This window comes from Talpa occidentalis, unplaced genomic scaffold, assembly GCF_014898055.3.
Source record: "Talpa occidentalis isolate TD23 unplaced genomic scaffold, MPIMG_talOcc4v2.1 talOcc4.7, whole genome shotgun sequence".
Taxonomy (NCBI): Eukaryota; Metazoa; Chordata; class Mammalia; order Eulipotyphla; family Talpidae; genus Talpa; species Talpa occidentalis.
The window spans coordinates 3,590,212-3,612,268 of record NW_023605083.1 but is presented as its reverse complement, the minus strand read 5'-3'; the positions used below and the strand labels follow the sequence as shown (position 1 = coordinate 3,612,268).

Genomic DNA, 22,057 nt, shown 5'->3' with positions numbered 1-22,057 from the left:
GTCCGGAGCTCACCGTCCCCTCCTGGTCGGGGCCTTCGTGAGGGCGGTTGTCCCAGTGTCAGAGGGGGAGGCTGGGTTGAGAGCAGCCGCATGAAACCCTCGAAGAACTTGCGTCACGAGAGCCTGGCCGGCGCCCGCTGTGTTGTTATGAAGCTGTTGTGACACGACACGGCGGTGCTGCAGCCACTCTGGGGGACAAACCGGAGCCGCCGCAGCATCCTGACGTGCTTCCCGCACACGGGCTCACTTTTCAGTGTCTCTCAAAGGGGCATCTGGCTCCCACCTTCATGCTGTCCTATTCCCGGCTCGTCACGCCTGGCCCCGCGTTGCTTCCCGGGGGGGTGAAGCTCTAGCACTGTCCGTGGGCAGAGTCCCTTCCCCACTCGCTGAGCTTTTCAGACACCATGTGTTCTTCTCCCTCGCAGCAGCCCTCCCAGCCGAGGCCCTACTGTCCCCGTTGTGCAGACACAGACATAGCTGCTGAGGCTCAGCGAGAAGTGGGTGCTTCGGCTCCCACTTGGTGCCTGCACTTCACGCAAGCCCCTGGGGCCCGCAGCACCTCCTGGCCGGGGCAAGCCATCTCTGGCAAGGAACAAAGAATGAATGCCACACGGTGCCTCTGCAGTCTGCGCTCCATTACCAGGCACGTGGACTTGAGGAGACCGGGGGGTTATTTTTCTCACTTTACACATGAGGTCCAAGTCCCTGACAGATGTGTCAGGACCACCATGCTGGCCTAGGAGAGGTTGCCACCCCCTCTGATCCCACCAGAAAGCACCCCAAGAGCCCTGGAAGCCAGGACAGGGCCTGCCCCTGGACACTCTGGTGTCCCCGGGCCTTATATAGGTATAGGGCCTGGCACATAGTAGGTGCTCGATAAATATTTGTTGAACATGGAAGGACCAAGGTCTCTGAGACTCGTGGTGAGGTGGTGGGATTAGCAGAGTTAGGGGACAGCTCCCCGACCCAAGCCTCTTTCTATTACAGGACACCCCAGGAGCAAGGGCTGGGGGGCGGGGAGAGGGCACAGTGTGGAGAACTCAGGCTGCTGATGGTGGCTGAGAAGGGGTGTAAGTGGATCTGGAGTTCCTTTTGGCTTTACCAGCAAACTGGCACATAGGGTGAGGGGCTGGGGCTGGTGGCCCCTCAGAAAGACAGCCCAGGGCAGCAGCCCACCTCCCGCCCGCCCCTCCCAGGCTGTCTCTCTTGACCACGCCTGCTGCTTTCCCCAGCGCCCAACCCCCCACACCCCAATTTCTGGGTCCGAAAGACCCCTATTCGGTCCTCTTCCTTCCTCTCCTCCATCTGGCTCTCGAGTGTCCCCAGCACTGGCTTCCCCGGTACCCCGACTCGCTTCCCTCACCCCTGTCCGAGGGTCCCCACATTTCAGACCGAGGTTTCGTGGGGAATCTTCCGTCTCCACCACTCCCTGCCTCAGTCTCCCTCCATCTCCGCCCTTCTGTCTCCGGGAGCGGGTGAGCGGGTGCTGGGGCTCCCTCACAGCGTCCCCGCCCCCCAGCCCGAGCTTCCCGGAGCGTCTCTCCCTCCCCGCCGTCCCGCCGCATCGATCCGCCCGCCGGGCCCTCGCTGCTGGCTTCGGCGGGCCCCGGGGCCCCGCGCAGGTGAAGGCGCTGGAGGTGCCTCGGGGCGCAGGGGAGGGGCGCGGGGCGCAGGGGAGGGGCGCGGGGCGCAGGGGAGGGGCGCGGGGCGCGAGGCGCGGGGAGACTCGCGTGCCGTCACCTGCCGGTCCCGGCGCCGGCTGCGCGCCCGAGCGCAGGACGTGGGCGCCCCGGGGCGCGCCTTTGTCTCCCGCGGGCCCCGGAGTCCCATCAGACTGAGGGGGGGCGCCCCGACTCCCCGCCGGGCCCGCCCTCGCCCGCGGCGCCGCCGGCCGCAGAGTCCGCCGCGTGGAACCGTTTCTGCCCCGCTCCGGCGGCCGGAGCCCCGCGAGAACCAGGGGGAGGGGACGCACGGGCCCCACAAGGGACAGGGGTTCCCCCGGGCCACGCAGGAATGGGGCCAGAAAAACACGCGGAGAAAAGGAGCAGTTAGCCCAAGGGGTGCGAGAAGGCCGGGGGGCAGGGTGGGGGCGCCGGCCGGGGTGCGGGCGAAAGAGGAGAGAGTGGGGGAGACGGGGGGGGGGGGGGGGGGAGAGCAGGGGGCAGGCAGAGCGGCGAGGCCGGGGAGGGCGACGGTGGCACCGAGCGAGCCTGGGAGGGAGGGAGGGAGGCCGGCAGCGGGGAGAGCCGGACAGGGCCGGGGCCGGGCGGCGAGGGGCGCGGGCCAGGCGCGGGGTGCCCGGGCGGCGAGGGGTGCGGGCCGGGGCCGGGGCCGGCGGCGAGGGGAGAAGCCCGCGGGCGGCTGGACACGCCGACGGCCGCGCGGGCCCCCCACGCCGCGGGCCGGGCCAGGGGCCGGCGTCCGGGACGGGGCGAGGGGCCGAGGCGCGCCCACGGGCTTCGCCTTTTCTTCGGCGGCTCGTTCTGGCCGATCGATACCTGCGCGCCCGGCCCGGCCGCTAATATCTTTTAATGAGTTCGCGGGGCTTAGCGCGAGGCGATCTGCCCTCCAGGGTGGATTTTCCCCGGCAGATGTTGAGCCAGAGGAGGGGCGCGCGGGCGCCCGGAGGGGCACAAAGCTCTCCTCCGAGGGGCGCGGGCGCAGGACTTTCTTCTAAACTTCAAAAGAAAGACGGTCTTTCACTCGGCGCCCCAAAATGTATTTCTAGACGGACAATGGGCCCCTTTCTGCACCTCCCCGGGCCCCCGGGCGGGAGGGGCGGGGACCCGCGCCCCCGGCCCGCCGGGCCGCCGCGCCCCGCCTCCCCCGCGCGGGCGCCGGGCCGGGACCCGCCTCGTCTCCGGATGCGCAGACGCCGGATCGGGCCGCAGGGCCGGGGAGAGCCCGGACTGTCCCCCGAAACACCACCGCGCACCAGCCGCTCAGGCGGGGGCGGGCGTCGGGGCCCAGCACGAGGCGCGCGGGGTCGGGGCTCGCTCTGCGCCTCGCTCCTCGCGCCCCGCCCCGCGCGGGCAACAAGTGGAAACCCGCGGGCCCCGGGCGGGCGCGGCCTGAGGCCTCGTGCACCTGCGCCGCCCGCACCTCCCGGTGCGCCCCCGCCGCGGCTCGCAGTCCGTGGGTCCGTCGACCTGCCGCCGCGTCCCGCGGCCACGCCGTGGGCTCGGGGAGCCGGGGGGAATGAGCTTCGGGGAGCCGGGGAGAGTGACCCTCGGGGAGCCCGGGAGAGTGGCCTTCGGAGAGCCCGGGAGAATGAGCTTCGGGGAGCCCGGGAGAGTGGCCTTCGGGGAGCCGCGGGGAATGAGCTTGGAGAGCCAGGGAGAATGACTTCGGGGAGCCGGGGAGAGTGACCCTCGGGAGCCGGGGAGAGTGACCCTCGGGGAGCCGGGGAGAGTGACCTTCGGGGAGCCGGGAGAGTGACCCTTGGGGAGCCGGGAGAGTGACCCCCGCAGGCCCGCGGCGCATCGATTCGTTCCGCCCCGCAGCCCCGGCCGCGTGAAGGGCCCGGGCGGCGGCGGCGATAAAGATGTTCTCCCCGCAGGGGGAGGGGGCGCGGGGCGCGAAGCGGGGCCATTCACTCCTGGCCCGGCCCCTCGGGAAGCCTCGCGAAGAAAGGGGCCGGGGCCTATTCAAGCCCGACGAGCCGCCCACAATGGCCGATATACTGGGGGCCTCTCTATTAACGCCCATGAATATTAAAGAGCTCGCCGAGCGGCGGCCGGGGCGCGGGGCGGGGCGGCGCGGGGCGCTCGGGCCGGCTGGCCCGGGGGAGGGGGTGCTGCGCCCACACACTCCGCGCCGGCCGCGTGGAAAAGGACGCGGCGCATCCGCGGGAGACCCGGAGCGCGCCCTGTTTCCTCTCTCAGTCTCAGCAAGGAGCGGTGCGCGCCGAGACCTTGCTCCCCAATCCCCAAGGACCCTGGTCCGGGGCGCTCCCTCCGCTTCCCCCTCCCTGGGGCGGCCCGGGCGGGTCAGCGGCCGGACCCGAAGCACAAAACCTGAGCGTGCGGCGAGGACGCGCGGACGGCGGGCGCCCGCGAGGGGCTGCTCCGCGCTGTGTCCGCAGGCCCCAGCGCCTCCCTGGGTTTTCGGGGCCCAGGAAGGGAATAGGGCTCTGGTCCTTCCCCTCCCGACCCCCAGCCGGGGTCCAGGGCCAAATGCTGCGCCCCAGGACAGAGGGTCGCACAAACCCGGGGGTTTGCTCTGGTGATGTGGCCCGGCAGGCACCGGGCAACCTCCCTGGGGCTTTCCGAGGACGGCGCCCCGACCCCGTGAGACAAGGCGGGGAGCAGCCTCTCTCCACAAAGTCCAAGCGAAACCACCACACAGGCGGGGCGCCGAGGCCGGGCGCGGGGCTGGGCGCCCCAAGAGCAGCGCTCGTGCCTCCTCCGGTCTCCGGGAACGGAGCTGGCAGCTCCGGGGGTCGCTCCCCGAGGTTGTCCTCTCCATCCCGGGGCATTTTCCCTCCACCAGGTCTCCGCGGAAGCCAAAGCCCGGGCGCCAGCGAGGCTCCCCTGGCCGGACTCAGTGCGCCCCTCGGACGCGGATCCCCGGCTCCCCCCGAAGCCAGGGCGGCTCGCCCGAGGCGTCTGGAGGGGAGTGAAAGTCGGGCCCGGCTCCTCCGCAGCGCTGCCCTCTGCTGGCGCCCGGCCCGACGGGCGCGCCTCCGGCCGGCGCAGCCTCCGCGGACTCGGCCTCCGCGCGGGCCCGGCCCTGGGTCCGAGGCGGCGGGTCCCGCCTGCCCCCCGCCGCGGCCCGCGCGGATCCCGCCAGCCCGAGACCGGGCCGGAGCCGGCGCGGGGCCGCGAGGCGGCGGCTTCCAGGTGCGAGGCTGGGTTGGCACCGGCGGGCGCCGCGGCGCGGCTCTGGCCAGGGCGCGCGCACAGAGGCGCGGTGGGAAGGCCGGGCCCCTGCCGGCCCGAGCCCCGCGCCGCCGAGGTCTGGGGAGCCCCGCGCCGCCCTCCGCGAGCCCGGCCCGCGCCCGGCGTGTCCGGGAAACGCGCCGCAATCGAAATCTGGAATTGCGGGGCAGGAGGACGGCCAAGGAGCTCGGTAGGTGGGAGAGGTGTCCCCGCTTTCCCCCGCCCCGGGTCTGGGGCTCGGGGCTAAGCCCCCCCGGCAGCAAACCCTGCGGGGAGCGGCGGCCTCGCCGCGGGCGCCGGCTCCGCACCGCCCTCCCCAGCGAGAGACCCGGCCGGCTGCGCGGGTGCGGGGAGCGTCTGCCGGGAGGCGCAAGGGGGAGCTGGGGGAAGGGGAGCAAGCGTGGGGCCAGCGGGAGCGAGGGGCTCGGAAAGAAGCAGTGGGGCCCGGCGGGCTGGGCTGCAGCCGAGCTAAAGCCCCGCGCCCGGTTCAGGCCCGAGGAGCCGAGGCCGGGTCTCGAGCAGGCGCGGCCTGGAGCGGCAGCCGGCAGCCTCCGCGGGGTCCCAGGGGGGCAGCCTCTCCCGCCCGGGAAAGTCCGGGGCCCCTTTCCCACACCCCGTGTCCGGCAGGAAAGTCTTTCCCGCGAGGGCCCAGCGGCCCCGCCCGGCCGGCACCGGCCCCCGGAGCCCGGCTGCGCACGGAGGTGGCTGGGCCCGCCCGGCCCGCCGACGGCCCCGGCCGGTCTCCGCAGCCGTTCCTGCGGGGCTCGCGGCTCCCGCCGGCCGCGGAGCGAGCTGGGCGCACGGAGCGGCCCCGCGTGAAGCGAAGCGCCCGCCTCGCAGCGCGGTCTTCCCGGGCTCGGCGGCCGGCGCGGGTCCTGCGCGCTCGGGGCGACCCTCCAGTGCGGGCTGCGCGTCCCGGGAGCCCGAGCCGGCGCGGGGGCGCAGCGCAGCCGCGAGCCGGCCCCCAGGCGGGCCGAGGAGCGGAGGGCGGCGCCGGGCCGGGCCCGGGACCTGAGCGGGGGGCTCGTGGGGCCGGAGTCCGGCCGTCCCCACCCGCCCGCCCCGGTCCCAGGAGCCCGAAAGAGCCTCGTGGCGCCCCTCGCCCGCCCGCTTCCCTCCGCGCCTCGCCGCGGGCAAAGCCACCCTCCCGGCCCGCGCTTCCCACGGGGAGAGGGGGAGGGGAGGCAGGGCGGGGCGCGCGGGGCGCGCGGGGGGACGGTGGGGAGCGGCCCGCCCCCCCCCAGGCTCTCGCGACGGAGGCTCAGCGCGCCGGCCGGTACAACAAGTCTGTCCTCCGACGTCAGGGGGTCATTAATAACCAATTAGGAGGGTCGCTGCGGCTCCTATAAAGGCGCCGAGATTTTGCCAAGGGGAGACGGTCCCGGCCCGGCGCGCGAGGCGAGCGCACGGCCCCAGCCCTCCCGCGTCCTCCGCAGCGCCCGCCCCGCCCCGCACCCTCCCGCGCGCCCCGCCTCCGCCCGCCTCGCCGGCCGCGCCGCCCGCCGTCCTGCAGATCCCTCGTCGCTCCGCGCGCAGCCCCGCGTCCGCGTCCCCGTCCTCGCGGCCACCGCCGGCTCCCGCGGCTCCGGCGCCCCGGCCCGCTCCCCGCCGCCCCCGGCGCCCCGGCCCGCTCCCCGCGCGTCCCCGCCGCCCGCCCCGCTCCCCGCGCCGGCCCGGCCGTCCGACCCGCCGCCGTGCCGGCGCGCCCCGGGGCCGCCCATGATGGGCTCGGTGCTCCCGGCGGAGGCCCTGGTGCTCAAGACGGGGCTGAAGGCGCCGGGCCTGGCGCTGGCCGAGGTCATCACCTCCGACATCCTGCACAGCTTCCTGTACGGCCGCTGGCGCAACGTGCTGGGCGAGCAGCTGTTCGAGGACAAGAGCCACCACGCCAGCCCCAAGACCGCCTTCACCGCCGAGGTCCTGGCGCAGTCCTTCTCGGGCGGTGAGTCGGCGTCGCAGCCCGCGGCCCCCGCCGCCCGCGCCTGCTCCCGCGCGCCCCGCGCCCCGGGTCCCCGCGCGCCGCGCGCCCCGCGCCCCGTGTCCCCGCGCGCCCCGGCGCCCCGAGTCCCCGCGCGCCCCGGCTCCCGGGTGCGGCTGCCCGGGCGGGCGGGCGGGCGGGGGCGGGCGGGGGCGGGCAGAGGCGCACCCCGGCCCCCCCCTCCCCCGGAGCCGGCACCCCGGCTCCTGGGCGCACGGCCCCGCGCGCAGCCACCCCGCCCGCCCCTCACCCCTTTGCGCCGCCGGGGTCTCGGCGTGGAGCGCCTTCCTGGGCGTGTAATAGCAGTTGACTCAAAAAGAAGGGTTTTAAATTCATTTAGTTAACTTGGGCTTGACCCGCGAAAGTTCCCCCTGAAACCGCGGACTTTAAAAGGCAGCGGGGACGCAGGAGGGGCGCGGGCGGGCGGCCGGGAGGGGAGGCCGCGCAGAGCGCGAGCGAGAGAAAGAGAGAAAAGTTTCCTTTCTTTGAGATGTCTCAAGTTCTCACTCCTCATTCATCAGCCCGCGAACAATGTCTTCGCCGGCGCTGGCATCTCTGCGCGTCGCCCGCTCTTCCCCTCCGCGATTTCTGTTCCTCTCCTAATGCGCCGTGAAGACTAATTCCACTTCCATTCACGCTATGTCAACCATCTAATCCCCCCTTTTTGTAAGGGGAATTCCTCGGCCCCTTTTAAACAAGTCCCCTCCGCATTGAGCGACAATTTACTGCTACAGCATTCTTCCAGGGCTAATGAATTTAGAATTAGCAATTTCTTTCGGAAGGCGCCGAGTGAATGCGCTCCCGTTAACAGCGTGACAAATCGCCGGCCGCGCCGCGAGGGACACCGTTTAACCCCCCTTTCAGCCGGCGGCTCGCCGGGTATTTTCCCAGGTAGCTTAGAGGGGAACCTTGTAAGACACGGAGGCCGCCCCTGCGCGCCTCGCCGCCCCGCCCGGGCAGCCGGACCCGGCCGGGGCACCCGCGCCCCGAGGGGCGAGTCCGGGGATCTCCCGTCCCCGCGCGCGGCGCTTCTGGGCACCCGGGATCCGGGGCGAGCGCCCAGCCGCGCGCTGCGGGGTGCGGCCGCCGCCTGGTTTTTTGGAGTCTCCGCGGCGGCCCCGCACGCACCCCGGGGTTTGTTCCCCGCGCCGTCAGGCACCGCCGGCGGCCCTCTGCGCGCCCCGAAAAGGAGTCGCTGTCCCCGGCCGGCCGCGCGCGCGCGCTGCGAGCTCCCGCCGTGCCCTAAGCGCCGCCGGCCGCGCGGTCAGCACCAAGTGACCGGCCCCAGGGCCCAGGGCCCGACGGGGCGAAAGACTCCGGGGGACAGGCACCCCCTCCGGGGAGCTGCCCGCGGTTCGCCAGCAAAGCCACCAGCACTGCGGTGTGCGCCGTCGGCTCCGCAGTCCTTAAAGGAAGGACAGAGCGCAGGGGGAATTAGGGGTGCTCTGAGATCTCGTGAAGAGACTAAAACAAGACCTCCTAGAAACGAACCCCCAAGCACCACTTGCCTTTGAAGAAGAGGGAATAGGGTCCCGGTGGTAAATATTAGAATCTCCACTCCCCCCACGCCTCCCGAAATTCTCCAGCAGGCATACCTGAGTGACTTCTCCCGAGAAGGGGGGCCGGGGTGTGTTGGGCTCCATAAGGTGGGGCAGGTCCAGCTGCATCCCCAGCTCAGGACCTCCTGGCGAGGGCTCTGACCCAGCCCTCCTGCTCCTTGACCGCAGAGGTGCAGAAGCTGTCCAGCCTGGTGCTGCCCGCCGAGGTGATCATCGCCCAGAGCTCCATCCCCGGCGAGGGCCTGGGCATCTTCTCCAAGACGTGGATCAAAGCAGGCACGGAGATGGGCCCCTTCACTGGCCGGGTCATCGCCCCTGAGCACGTGGACATTTGCAAGAACAACAACCTCATGTGGGAGGTACTGGGGGTCTGGGGGCTGGGAGCAGGGGGGAGTGGGGTACAGAGTTCCTGGCCAAGGATGACTTTGCTGGAGAATTGCTGCAGAGTTCCCGCCCAGCCCACTGAGCCCGGCCTGGAGAGTCTGCAGGCCACCTTCTGGGAAACTGTGACCCTCCTCCCTCTGGCCAGCCCTCCGGGCTGTTGCTGGCCACCTCTCAGAGGAGGGCGCTGAGACGCAGAGCCGCCCCCATCTTGTCCTGGCCTGCAGAAAGCTAGAGGCCGCCCCTGGGAGCATCTCCCAGTCGCCTGCATTCTTTCCCTCTCGCAAAACCACCCCAGTCTGGGGTGAAGGTGTCTAGAATGCAGAATACCGGAGGCCTGTTGTTTTAGGGACCAGGCTTCTCCACCCAGAATAATGACCTTGGAAATAACCGTCCCTGAACTAGCACCAAATCAGCTCCCTGAGTCCCAGGCCTGCCTCCCCCAGGTACTCTCAGGAGCTCTCAGCTATTATCCCCATTTCACAGAAGGAACTGAGGCTCCCCAGGGCTTCCGTCCTAGGCTCTGAGCCTCCTTTGGGGCAGATGCCAGGGAGCCCCCCCCCCCCAGAACAAAGCCACTCCCAAGGCAGTGCCTCTTCTTAGTGTTCTTGCCCTGCAGAGGCCGAGCTGGTGCATCTTCTCCCGGATCTCATTTTCCCTGCACCCCCAGGGCTCCCCACCTGCCCCACTTGGCAGTCGCTGGAGGAGCCCAGCGTGACACATCTTGCACCTGCTCACAGGAGCAGCGGGAAGGAAAGGAGCCTGGCCCAAGGCCTCTCTGAGCAACCCTCCTTCCTCCGGAGGAAGGAGGCCGGCTTACCTTCTTCACTTCTGGCTAACTTAGGGAGTGGGGTCCAGTTTGAACCCTGAATACGCTTGGTAACTCCCATGATTTCAGATGCCACACCAGGGCCTCCCTGGTGGCACAGGGGTTAAAGTCTCAGTGCTCTCCAGCTACCGCCAGCCTGGCCAGGGAGCTGACCCACAGGGCGCAGCAGACCTCTCCCGTCTCCCCGCTGCTCCCCTCAGCAGTGTGTTTCAGTAGATCCGCCTGTTCTGCTCCCCACTCTGTCTCTGGTGAATCCTCTCACCTCCCCCACACCCCTGGCCTGCACCCCAGTTCTTGTATGCATAAATAAATAAATCTTTGAAAAAAAAGATGCCACACCAGCCAGCCCTCCCTCTCCAGCCACCCGTTCCCTGCTCTGAGGTCCTGACCAGGCCCACTGCAGCGTGTGTCTGTGCCTGGCAGCACAAGGGGCACAGCCCTGCCTCACCTGGTCCCATTTCACCTGTACCCAGGTGTTCAATGAGGATGGCACTGTGCGCTACTTCATCGATGCCAGCCAGGAGGACCACCGGAGCTGGATGACCTACATCAAGTGTGCACGGAATGAGCAGGAGCAGAACCTGGAGGTGGTCCAGATCGGCACCAGCATCTTCTACAAGGCCATTGAGGTGGGTGTGTGGACAGTTGTGTTGGGGCCAGTGGGGGAGCCTGTGGGGGGTGCATGGGGCCTCTGTGTCTGGAGGACGGGCGTAGCTGGAGGGGTGTGGTCGCCAGTGCAGCCAGCCCTGCGGGGCTTCAGGAAGCCTGGGTCTCTGGGAGCACGAGATCATGGCAAATGCTGGACTTTATGCCGTTGTGAATGTCACGAGCACCTCGGCGGTGAGGCCCGGGATGCCTGTGGACGGTGTCCTGGGCTCAGATGTCATAAAGACACAGAGCGAGATGTGGGCGGCAGCCCCGGGAACCACGGAGCTGAGCGGGGCTGGGTCTGCGCCCTTCAGCTGCATCGCCTGCCACTCTGCGCGCATGGGACACTGACGTGTGGCCCGCGGCGCGTGGCTCTAGTCTCAGCAATCACTTGGGCCGTGGAGCATTGTCACTCTCCTGCGTGCTGTCTGCGTGTTATCATCTTTAATCCTCGCATGTTTAATCCACGATGGAGGATTCTGAATTTTCTACCAGGCACACTCGGGAGCCTTTGCAGGGAACTCGGGGCTGGGAAGATATTAACTCATGTCTATGCCGGCGAACCTTCTCAGAGGAGAAAGGGGGAGATGTCGGACGAATAGTGCATCCCACGGTGGGCAGAGCTGCGGCTAAGCCAGGCCCGGGTTCGGGAGCGTGGGAAGGAGAGTTTCCTGCATTGAAGTGTTCGGACTGAGGCAGAAAAGCCCGTGCCGTATGGGGAGGGGAGAGTGGCAGGAAGCAGGGGAGAGGTGGCAGCCAGACGGCCACCCTGTCGGGACCCGCCCGGACAGCGTCCCTCGGTGGAATGGGGACCAGTTGCCCGAGCCCCAGCAGCAGGGTGAGGGCGAAGTACTGCATGGTAATGGTGGGGCTATTCCCCCCATGTCTGGCGCTCATGTTTCAGCAGTGCCCCTTGGGGTGGGGTTGGACTTGCTTGAGTTTTGTGGTGGCCCGAAGGAGCCCCCCGGGCCAGAGAATGACTCCTCTTTAATCCATTTTCTCCCTGGAACTCAGAGCCCTGAGTTTTTCTAAGGCCCAGGGGCACTGTGGCCTGGAAGCTTCTGGAACTGGGACAGGTTGTTTCTGAATGACCAGGCCCTGCAGAAATTTCCTAGGGCTGACGCAGAATGACCTTTGCCTGGGCCCTGGTGTGACCAGGGAGTGTGTCCCAGCCAGGGGGTGCACCTAGGGAGGACCAGAATGTGAAGGGTGGGGAGGAGGTGAGCCCGTCCCAGCCTCGGGTCCAGTGAGGTGGGTGGCGCACATGGGGCAGGACTGAGGGCAGGCCCAGGACAGAAGTGACTCCTGCGACATCAGCTGCTCCCCATGGGAGCAAGGCCCCCCAGACACCCTGGAATGGGCTGATCCCCACTGCTCTCAAAGCTCTGCCTCTCACCTTCTCAGCCTGAGACACCCTCACATTCCTACACCACTGTCCGGCCACCCAGAGATAGGCGTGGTGGGACGCCCACCCTTGCAGACCTGTGCACACACACGCACATGTGCCACCAGCACACAGGCACACACACACATGGGTGTGCACGCATGCGGTTTGCACGCACCCCAGCACCCAGGCACCCGGGAGATGCGCTGCATGATCTTGGCAAAAGGGTGCCCAGCTGAGGTGACGTGGGACGCTGAGGCTCAGCCGCTGTCAGGTCCCGCCAGCTAGAGGCTGGGCAGAGTCAGGGGCCGTGAATAGACATTTACACAGAAGTTTGGAGTCGGGGGCAAAGTGGCTGCAGGGCTTGTCCGGGGAGGGATTTGAATTTGTAAGAATAAACAGAAGGTCATGTACAGCTGGTCAGGAATTTCAGAGGGTGGGAAGAGCCGGGCCTTGCCGCCCAGCTGGCACACGAGAGCCGATGGCACGCACCGGTTTGGCGGCATGAGCCCTCCCGGCGGGTCTGAGCGAAGGACGAGGCGGCACAAAGTATCAGCCTTTTCACTACGAATAAGTGAGCTTGGGCATATTTGTGGTGGCGGCAGTTTTCTCGGCCTGCTGGGAGGCTCCCCTTTCTGGACACCATGTGTCGCGGGGTGTGTGACCCCTGGGCAGCAGGGCGGGGCCAGCGCTCACGGCCCTCCCGGCCCCCCCCCGACGCCTCTGGAACTCGGGCGTGTTTTCTCCTGCGTGTGCGCGGCCGGCCAGGGACCAGAGCGGCCTTTGCGTCTCCACGCGGCTGTTGCTCTTCACAACGCTAACCCGCCGCTGGGCCCCAGGTGGAAGGGAGGCCTTTGTGCAGGACGCCGAACTCACCGCTGCTGCCGTCAGGGGACGGTGGCGGGGCGAGACTCAGCAGAGAGCCCGGGGCGGGCTGGCATCCGGCGCTCCTGAAGCATGTCTGGGCTGGGCAGCTTCCTGGCTCATTTTAACCAGGAGAATTTGCTGGAACCTCGGGGCCTAAAGTGGACATTTCTAGAAAGGGCCTGGCATGTGGTGAGTGAGAGCTGAGCACTGAGTGAAGAGGCTTTTTGTGGATGGGGCGGGTAGAAAGGGGGACTCGGGGATGCGGGGACCCAGTTCTTCCAGGAAGACGAAACCCAAACCGGCCACCCCAGGAAGCCAGACCTTTCTCCCCAAAGCTCAGCTGAGGGAGGGATGTGGGACACATCATTTTGTAGGTATGCTTTGTAATTTTGGATTTTGTCACTGGGAGGAAACTCCTAGTCTTTCCCCCACCCCCCAATTTATTGGCCCATCCCCGTGTCCTGAAGTCCCGTCATCTCTGCCACTTTCCTCCTCGTTTCCAGCCACCGAGGGGTTTGCGTTCCCAGAGTCCCGTGGCCCCTCTGGCCTTTTCCCGGCGCCACGAGCCACTTTCCCCTTGCACCGGCAGGGCTCACCGGGGGTGCAGGTAGGTGCTGTGCTGCGGTGACCCGCCACATCGCTAGGAATGCTGCCGCCAGGAGCGCGCGACCCCAGGGCCTCTGCAGCTTTTTTTGTTAAAGATTTATTTTATTTATTTATGCATACGAGAGCTGGGGTGCAGGCCAGAGGTGTGAGGGGTGAGAGGATTCACCAGAGTCAGAGCAGGGAGAAGAACAGGCAGATCTACTGAAACACACTGCTGAGGGGAGCAGTGAATGAGTCAGGAGAGGTCTGCCGTGCCATGTGGGTAGCTCCCTGGCCGGTGATGGAACTCAGGCCGCAGTGGCTGCCGATAGCTTCATGGTGCTGAGACTTCAACCCCTGCGCCACCAGGGAGGCCCCCTCTCAGCTTTTAAAACAGAATGTTCTCAGCCTTGGGAGCTGCTATCACTGTCTCCATCTTAATGACGATGAAAGGAAAGTTCAGGAGGCAGACGGGAGGGTGGCAAGCTGTGACGTCCATCTAGGCCTGTTTGACCCCAGAGCCGGAACCCTTGATCCACGCGCTATGGGGCGTCCCTGGCCAATATCTATTTGCTGGAACTCTATTAATTGGTGTGTCGGGACATCTGTGGTACAATGGAAATTGATATTCGTCCAGATGACACCGAGATCCTTCTAGACTGGGGCTTCTGCTCTGCGGGGGGAATCGGTGGGGGGGGGCATCAGAGCCTCCTGGGAGCTTGTTCACTAGCGTGACATGAATTGATATAGGAAAGCAAACCCCAAGCCCCATCGTTTTCAATGTGTAATAAAAGTGCAGAAGCGGGGCAGGACGACCGTGCGGGATGGCAGGCAGCTAAGAAGCAGGCAGCGGGAGCCCGCGGCTTCTCGGTGATCTTCCCCCGGCGTGTGGCGGTGCGGATGTCACGGGCAGGGGCCGGTGTCACCGGGGCTGCTTTGTTTCCTGCCCGTCCTCAGCCGCTGCTGCAGCCCCGAAGAAGTGAAGCTGCTGGTGGCGCCTGCGTCTCTGAGCTGGCGCCGAGTCCGGCGGGGCTGCGTTGGCGAGTTGGCAGGACAGAAACAAACAGTGCTGTTGAGGGGTCACTGCGGGCCGCTGGGGACCACGCTCTTCTTTGCTCCTTGGCATCAGCTGGCAGGACGCTGGGACCCTCTAACAATAGTGCCGCCGTGGCAGGGGAGAGCCCGCAGCTCCCCAGGGTTCCCTGGCCTTGATCTTCAGGGATGTGGTGAGGGGTCCCCAGCAGCAGGTGACTGGCTCCCCAGAGCTCTGAAGAGCTGAGCGAGGTCCCAGCCCTGGCCTCAGTGCCGATGGCTGCCCCGAGGGCCGGTGGCTTCTCCCTGTCTAGACAGGCGTCACTTTCGACTCCAGCTCTTTCTTCTTGATAGATTCTCTATCTTAAAAAGTCATCTGTGTCAAGTAGTACGCACTTATTTTTTAAAAAACCATCTGATGTGTCACATGGAAAATGAAGTCACCTCATCCTACCTTATCAAGCTGCCCCCCACAAACCGTGAATCGGCATTTAAAAAACAGGTTCAAAACGACAAACTCTTCTGGGACAGGAGCTGGGACCGTGTGCCTGGGCATCCTGAGCGGAAGAGACCAGCGCGCTCGCCTTGTCTGCGTGGCCACTTTCCTGTTTGTCATTATTTAGTAAAATGTCAGCATGTTTTTAAAATGTGCTGGTAACTACCGGGCTCGCCCTTGTGTTGAAGCGGTAGCTGCTGCAGCTCTTAGTCACCGCTCGAGCGGCATTTGGGATCCACGCCATCCCGGGCATTCTCGGCCCCACGCCCGCCGTCATCATGTTATTTTATTTTAGATTTAATAGTAATTGTCACCGGCACTAAGATGAAAAGGCCAGTGTTGAGTCAGATATTTGCCTAAGGGTCCCAGACCACGAGTCTGGAGGTGGAGATGGAGCTCAGGGTGCTCTGCTCGGGGGCCACTGACCCTCCCACCCCACATCTGTGCTGCCCTGGGGGAGGCAGTACCTGCAGTGTGGGCTGGTGTCCTTGGGGCCTGCGCATCTGCTGGGCGCTGAGGACACAGCCCAGGCCATGCTCAGGCTTTCTGCGGTGGACCAGTCCAGGGAAAACCCTAATAAGCCCTTGCCCCATGCTCGGTTGTACCAGGAGCGCTAGGTGCTCCTGGCCCCCCAAACTCTGGCAGACACCCAGTGCGCCCGATCGCGTGCCCTGCCCCTGCAGTCCGGTCCCCTGAAGGAGTGGGCAGCGCTGACCGCCGGGGGGCCTGCTGGCTTTAGAATGGCAGATGGAGATGTCTGGTTCTGTCTGAGCACTGACACCATGGATGACTCTCAAGCAGAGTCTCAGAATTGGGGGAACCTCGGGATGTGCTCCCCCAGCCACTTATCGGAGGCAGCGTTTGCCTAAGGATCCCATGATCAGGGCCCTCCCACCAGCGCCCTTCACAGTGAATTCCTCTGAAGTGTTTTGTTTTTTTTTTTAAGATTTATTTATTTATGCATACAAGAGCTGGGGTGTGCATGAGAGGATCCACCAGAGACAGAGCGGGGAACAGATCAGGCAGACTGACCGAAGCACACTGCTGAGGGGAGCAGCGGGCAAGACAGGAGAGGTCTGCTGTGCCATGTGGGTTGTTCCATGGCCGGCCGGGGGATTGAACTCGTGCTGCAGAGGCTGCGGAAGCTTCATAGGTTGTGTCTTAACCCCTTGTGCCACCAGGGAGGCCCCCTCTGAAGTATTTTACTTTCATCAGCTTCTCGTCTAAGGGACTCACAAAACCTCCGCCCTCTTCCAGCCGAGCCCTGCTCGCCTCCCGGCAGCGGCCATGACCGGGCGTGACCAGAGAAGCCTGGGCTCTTGCTCTGATGTTGGATTCTGACCCGCCTGCCTGCTTTATGGCACCGGCTCATTCCCCTTGGGGCCCCTAGACTTTCTGATTCTCAAACCTGGGCCACCCGAGTGTGGACCTCTGCCTGGCTTCCCCCTCACTGGCCCTGAGATTTGAAGCGACACTCTGTGGTGGTGGGGGGGGCTGTTAGGGAGGGACCCAGGGACCCCAGGCTGTCTTAGGACCATGGTAGCTACCAGGCCCCGACCCCCTTCTCTGCTCAGAGGTCGGGGTGGTGTGGAACAGCTGGCTGTGATGGTCTCAGGGTCTTTGGGCTCTGGTATGCACAGAGGCGTCTGAGCGGGCAGGTCTGCAGGCCAGAACCACATGGAGCCCGGGCTTCTCTGATCACGGAGGCCAAGGAAGGCCCTCCTCGGGGGTGATTTCAGACACCCCTCGATGGAATCCCCTGTGACCCTTTGCTCTTAGACTAAATACAGACACCCCCCACCCCCACCCAGGGAGACAAACCAGTTGTGGCTTGGGGGTGTCCAGCTTTTGCCGTAGGTGGGGGGCACTGAGGGTCCCCACTTGGGAGGCATAACTGGCTTTCACCAAAGGCCTGGGGGGGGGTTCCTTGGGACATCCCAGAGTGTGGGGTCTACGGTCAGCATGACCTCAGAGCCCTGTCCCCATTTGTGGGGTTCTCTGCCATAGTGCAAGGACATGGTAAAGTGTGTTTGGTCCAGGGCTGTGTACCCCCGAATTTCCTGAAGTGGAGGCGCTCATCGGATCCAGATTGTGTCTTTGTAGCCTCTGCTGCATGCATGGAGTTGTGCAGGGTGCTTTGCTGGGGACAGACGTGTACATGATGTGGTGTGGCCGTGTGGGTTTGGCTTTGGCTGAGAGATGTTTCCAGAACATTCCAGATAGGCTGTAACCAAGTACCCTAGAGTGCCTCACAGTCTGTGTTCCTTGGGGACATTGGCCTCAGCCCCGCAGAGGCAGACTGCCTGGGTAGGAAACGTTTCCTGGCTTCCCGGCTCCTGTGACTGGGCTGGCTGCTGCAAGGCAGCCTTCTGCTCTGTTGTTGTCAGCTTAGAAGCACTCACGTGGCCAGGAGGCAGCTCCTTCCCAGAGGCAGCGCAAGGGCTGGGGTGGAGAGCAGGCCTGGGCAGGCCTGTGGAGACGGGAGTGAAGGGCAGCACATCCCGGGGCCTGCCCTGTTGGTGCAGCTTGCTGGGAACGGCCAGTGGAATGGGCCTGGAATGGCGGCCTCGGGACGGGGCCAGATGACATGAGACCCCCGGGGGCTGCTGCCCCTGACTGGCCCTGGCCTCCTCCCTGCAGATGATCCCTCCAGACCAGGAGTTGCTGGTGTGGTACGGAAACGCCCACAACACCTTCCTGGGGATCCCTGGTGTGCCCGGGCTGGAGGAGGAGCAGAAGAAGAATAAGCATGGTAGGTGTTCTCCAGGGCCCCAAGGACAGGGCACCCACAGGATCCAGAGGAGGGGTTGCAGGGAGGCGCCTGGCCTCTGGCACCCGGTTCCACCCAGCAGCATCAAGCACAGGAGCTCTAATGGTACAAGGAAGCGGGTGTCCCTGAACTCCCGTCCAGTCTGGCAGTGGCGGGGGGCATTTCTCCTGCTTTCTAACAGAATAGATGGGGGGGGGGCAGAGTAGGTGGTGGGACACCAGAGCCCGCGGAAGCAGGGGCCAGGCTTTGGGAGCCTGGATTGAGATCTGGTTCTGCTGTGCAGACTTGGGATGGCTCTTTGCCTCAGTTCCCCTATCTGTAGTGGAATGATGTAGAGCAAGATGACATCTGAGTCCCTTCCAGCTCTGAGACGCTGGGGATTGCCTGGTCCCAGGTGGCAGGTCTGGGCAGTGCAGGTGCTCAGTGGAAACCTGTTGAACAAAGGTGGGGTGGGGGGAGGGCCTGTAAGGAGACAGTGATGAGCAGGCTTGAGGCCCTTTGCTCACCACCTAGTTGGTACCAAGTATCTGGGTAAACCTTACCCACTGGGCCTTCACAAGACCCCGGCAGCTGATTATCCTTATTTTTAGAGGACGAGCCTAGGGTTCATGAACTAATGTTTCCCCAAGGCTTGCTCTGCCGGGAACGTCCCACACACTAACTTCCCTGATCCTCACAGCAGGCTGGGGAGGGGGCTGCTGCTCTTACCCCCTGAAAGGGAGGTATATGGGGAACGGGCACACTTCTGATTCACAGCTGGCGCTCAGTACAACACATGAAAGGTGGGGGACAGGGCTGTGGTAGTTACAACCACGTCTGGGGGGCCGCTTTGAGGCTGGCGCTCCCCACGCAGCGCCCAAGGCCGCTGAGGACGCAGCGCAGAGGTCAGGCGCAGTCGGCTTCGCGCGATCGCTCGGGCGGTTGCGCAGTCCGTGGGGTCGCCCCCATTTTACAGATGAGAAAGTTGAGGTTTCGTGAGGTTTCCAGGCCCGCACCCCCAGGTTTGGATCCAACTCCTATTCCACCCCTTAGGGCCCCTCCAGGCCCTGCCCGCGCCCTCGACAGGCCTCCCCAAGAACCACGCGTGGGGAGGCGGGAGGAGGCTCGAGGCCGCAGCTGGGCACGGGGTGCGGGGCGCGGGGCGCGGGGCGGGCCGACGGGGGCGCGGGTTCTAACGGGGCTGCTCTCTCCCCCACCCCGCCCGCGCGCCAGAGGACTTCCACCCCGCGGACTCGGCGGGCACCGCGGGCCGCATGCGCTGCGTCATCTGCCACCGGGGCTTCAACTCCCGCAGCAACCTGCGCTCGCACATGCGCATCCACACGCTGGACAAGCCCTTCGTGTGCCGCTTCTGCAACCGCCGCTTCAGCCAGTCGTCCACGCTGCGCAACCACGTGCGCCTGCACACGGGCGAGCGCCCCTACAAGTGCCAGGTGTGCCAGAGCGCCTACTCGCAGCTGGCCGGCCTGCGCGCCCACCAGAAGAGCGCGCGCCACCGGCCGCCCAGCGCCGCGCTGCAGGCGCACTCGCCCGCCCTGCCCGCGCCCCACGCGCCCGCGCTCGCCGCCGCCGCGCACCACCTGCCCGCCATGGTGCTGTGAGCGCCGCGCCCCCGCCCCGCCCCGCCCCGCGCGCCCCCGCCCCGCGCCCCCAGCGCCCTCTCGTCGCCCGGCTTCGCCGACGGGGCTCGGGGCGGCGTCCCTCGCCCGGGCCCCGCGCTGGCGCAGCCGCTCGCGCGGCCTCTGCGGCGTCGGGTCCCCCCCGCCGCTCCACGCCCGGGCCTCCCTCCCCGGCCGTCGGGCTGGCACCCCTCGAGGGGCAGGGAAGGGGCTGCGAGTCGCGAGGGCCCGCGGCGGGAAGGGGCGCCCCCCTGCCACACCCCCTGCCCCCGCGCTCGGGAACGGAAAGGGGCCGAGGTCCCCGCGGGGGCCGGGGCCGGGGCGGGGCCTCCTGCCTCGGGGGGCCGCTGTCCTGCCGGGCCGGGCGTCGCGGGCGCGCGTCGAGGGTCGGGGACTCAGGGGCCGCCGGGAGACGCCCGCGGGCACCTTCTTGGCCGTGCGAGCGCTCCCCTCCTTCTGGCCACCCGGCCCGGAGCGCGCTTCCCTGGGGGAGGGCTGCGTCCTCGGCCGGGCGCCAGGCAGGTCGAGGGTGAAAGCAAAAAAACCATGCGGGGCCCCCGGAAAAGGCGCTGCCCCTCTCTGGGCCTCAGTTTCCCCATTCCCCACCTGTAAAGCGAGAGTGGGACCAATAACCCCCCTTCCGCCCGGACCTCGCGGTCGGGAGGGGAAGGTTCCTGCCCCCCTTGCTGCGCTGCGCGGGCGGAGGCGAGACTGGCCCCGGGCGCGCTCGCCCTGCCCAAGCCCCCCAAACGCCGACCTTGCGCGCCCTCTGGTGCCGCCTCTCCCACCTTGCAGCCACCCGGATTCCTGGAGGGCGTTTTGTAAATTAAAACAACAAAAAACAAACAAAAAACCCCTATAATAATATTAATGAAAAGTATAAAATGTATAGAGTTTTCAGGAAACTGTGTTCTACTTCCAGAAAATGGTCACTTTAACTTTGTAAATATTTATCTGAAATGATATTTACAAAACTGTGATATATATTATTTGATTGTATATGTACAACTGTAAATACATTTGTACCTCTCTTGTATTCTAAAATAAAATAACTTGGAACATTTATTACTCAGCATCTGAAGGATCGGCACTTTGGTCTGCAGGAGAAGGAACTAGGCCAAGGGCCTGGAAGCCAGAGAGGGACCCCTGTGCCTTCTGCGAGGAAAGGCTGCCCCAGCTGGGGGTCAGCGCCCAAAGAGACAGGTGCAAAGATGGGGAATCTCGCAAGGAGAGGCTGGGCAGACGCCCCGGTTTCCAGCTGACTCAAATATCAGCACCTCATCCTGCGTCTTCCCCCAAATCCTTACTTCCTCTCTTTTTCCATTTTCATGGATTACTTGAAGGAATTCAAGCAGCCAGCAGGGGTGGGCTGAGAAGGCCACGAAGCGCCTTCCCAAGGCCTGCAATTTCCAAACACTCTGTGCTCCCATTTTAAGACCCTGCCTTGAGGAAGACCAAGGAACAAGGTAGGGCCAAAGGCTTCCTGTTGGCCCAGAGGAGGTGTGCACACTAGGGACTGTGAGTTCATACCTGTGCTCCAGTACATGCTACCTGAGGGTGGTACCCTTCCAACCCATGGGAAACCTCTCCGTGCATCCTCATCTTCCCTGCACACACACACACACACACACACACAGAGGCTGGAATTCACACTTGTCCAGACCATCCCCATGGGAGCTTCAGGTGTGTGCCATCAAGGAGGCCCATACTTTTAAGCATTTTTCCCCCACAAATAGCGCAATCTTCTCTATAGATGACAGAGACGCGTGGGCGCTGTCTCCACGTCTGTTCATCTCTAACGTCTACATGTCTCTAGATACCTGCGTGTCACCAGCTATGGATAGAGAGGATTACGTAAAGCTGTTTGAAAGGTAGGCACCTCTCTGACACTTTTCTCCTCCAGCACTCTTGGCCTCAGAAACCACCAGTTTGCACCAGCCTCCTGCGCTCTCAAGTCGCCTGCTGTGTAACATTTGGCTTTGTCATGCTGCTGACTTGCTGCTTTACTACACAGAATTCCCTCGAACGCCTTCGTTTTGCTGTAAACGGCAACACTTCAGCTTTCCTTCTGGCCGAATAGTATTCCAGGGCGTGACCACAGCGCAGCTCCTCGTGGTCTGGCACAGGCGGAGCTGGACCCTCGGTGCCCGCTTCCAGCTCGCACCTAGCTAGCGTCCCTCCCTGGGCCAGCAGGGGCGCCAGCCTCTGGCCTCCCTCCGGCCGCAAACCTTGTCTCTCCTTTGAAGTCTCACTATTCGGCTTCTGATGCCTCTGGTGGCCTCTGGGGCTACCCCCCCCCCTTGCAGGCCCCCCAAGCCTCTTGCTCCCCGGACCCAAGCTGTCTCTCTCGAATCTCTTCTCTCCGGATGCCCGAGGGTGACGGAGAACTAAACGCCCTCAGAGTCTTACTGGCTTCCTGAAGCAGGGCCAGCAGGAGTCAGACGTCAGAGAGAGAGATCAGGGCTCTTGATCAAAAATCTAAAAGACGCTCTACAGGTAATTCTGCTCAAGTGCCAGCCGCCGGCCCACAGGGCCCACAACCGGGCTCTAGAACCCACCTGGCGGCAGCAGCTGTAACTGCAAATGAAGGACCTCGCTTGACAGGTAGGTGCTGGCACTGCGCATACGCGGAGGAGCGGAGAGGGATGCTCCTGAAGAATTTGCAAACTTCTGCAGATTTCTTTTTTTTTTTTCTCTTTTTTTTTTCTGCAGATTTCTTACCTTGTCTGCTTCTCCAGCAGAGGCCTCCGGCCCCTTTATGGGCAGTCCAGGGATTTGAATGTGTGCATTCTAGAAGTCCTCCCTCCAACCCCATGAGGCAGATATCTTTTTTCTCTTTCCCCCCACCAGGCTCTTTTAATGTCCACTTGAAGAATGGAAAACCGAGGGCTCAAGTAAGCCTTTGCCCAGGTCACTCAGCTACAGTGCGACAGAGTGGAGAGTCGCCATGATGTCTGACCTCAGAGCCATGTTTGTGACCAGTGGGCCACACCGCCTCCCGGCCAGCCTGCAGTTCAGTCCCAAGTGCT

The 22,057-nt window shown here is 65.2% G+C and overlaps 1 protein-coding gene across 1 annotated transcript; it reads left to right on the top strand.

The window, feature by feature from the left end:
- The first annotated feature begins 6,599 nt into the window (after window positions 1–6,599).
- PRDM12 (PR/SET domain 12) lies at window positions 6,600–19,010 on the top strand. The gene is made up of 5 exons (XM_037494846.1): window positions 6,600–6,822; window positions 8,586–8,776; window positions 10,101–10,256; window positions 17,280–17,391; window positions 18,622–19,010. Exons 1-5 carry the CDS (start codon window positions 6,600–6,602, stop codon window positions 19,008–19,010), a joined length of 1,071 nt encoding a protein of 356 aa, XP_037350743.1.
- The last annotated feature ends 3,047 nt before the right edge of the window (window positions 19,011–22,057 follow it).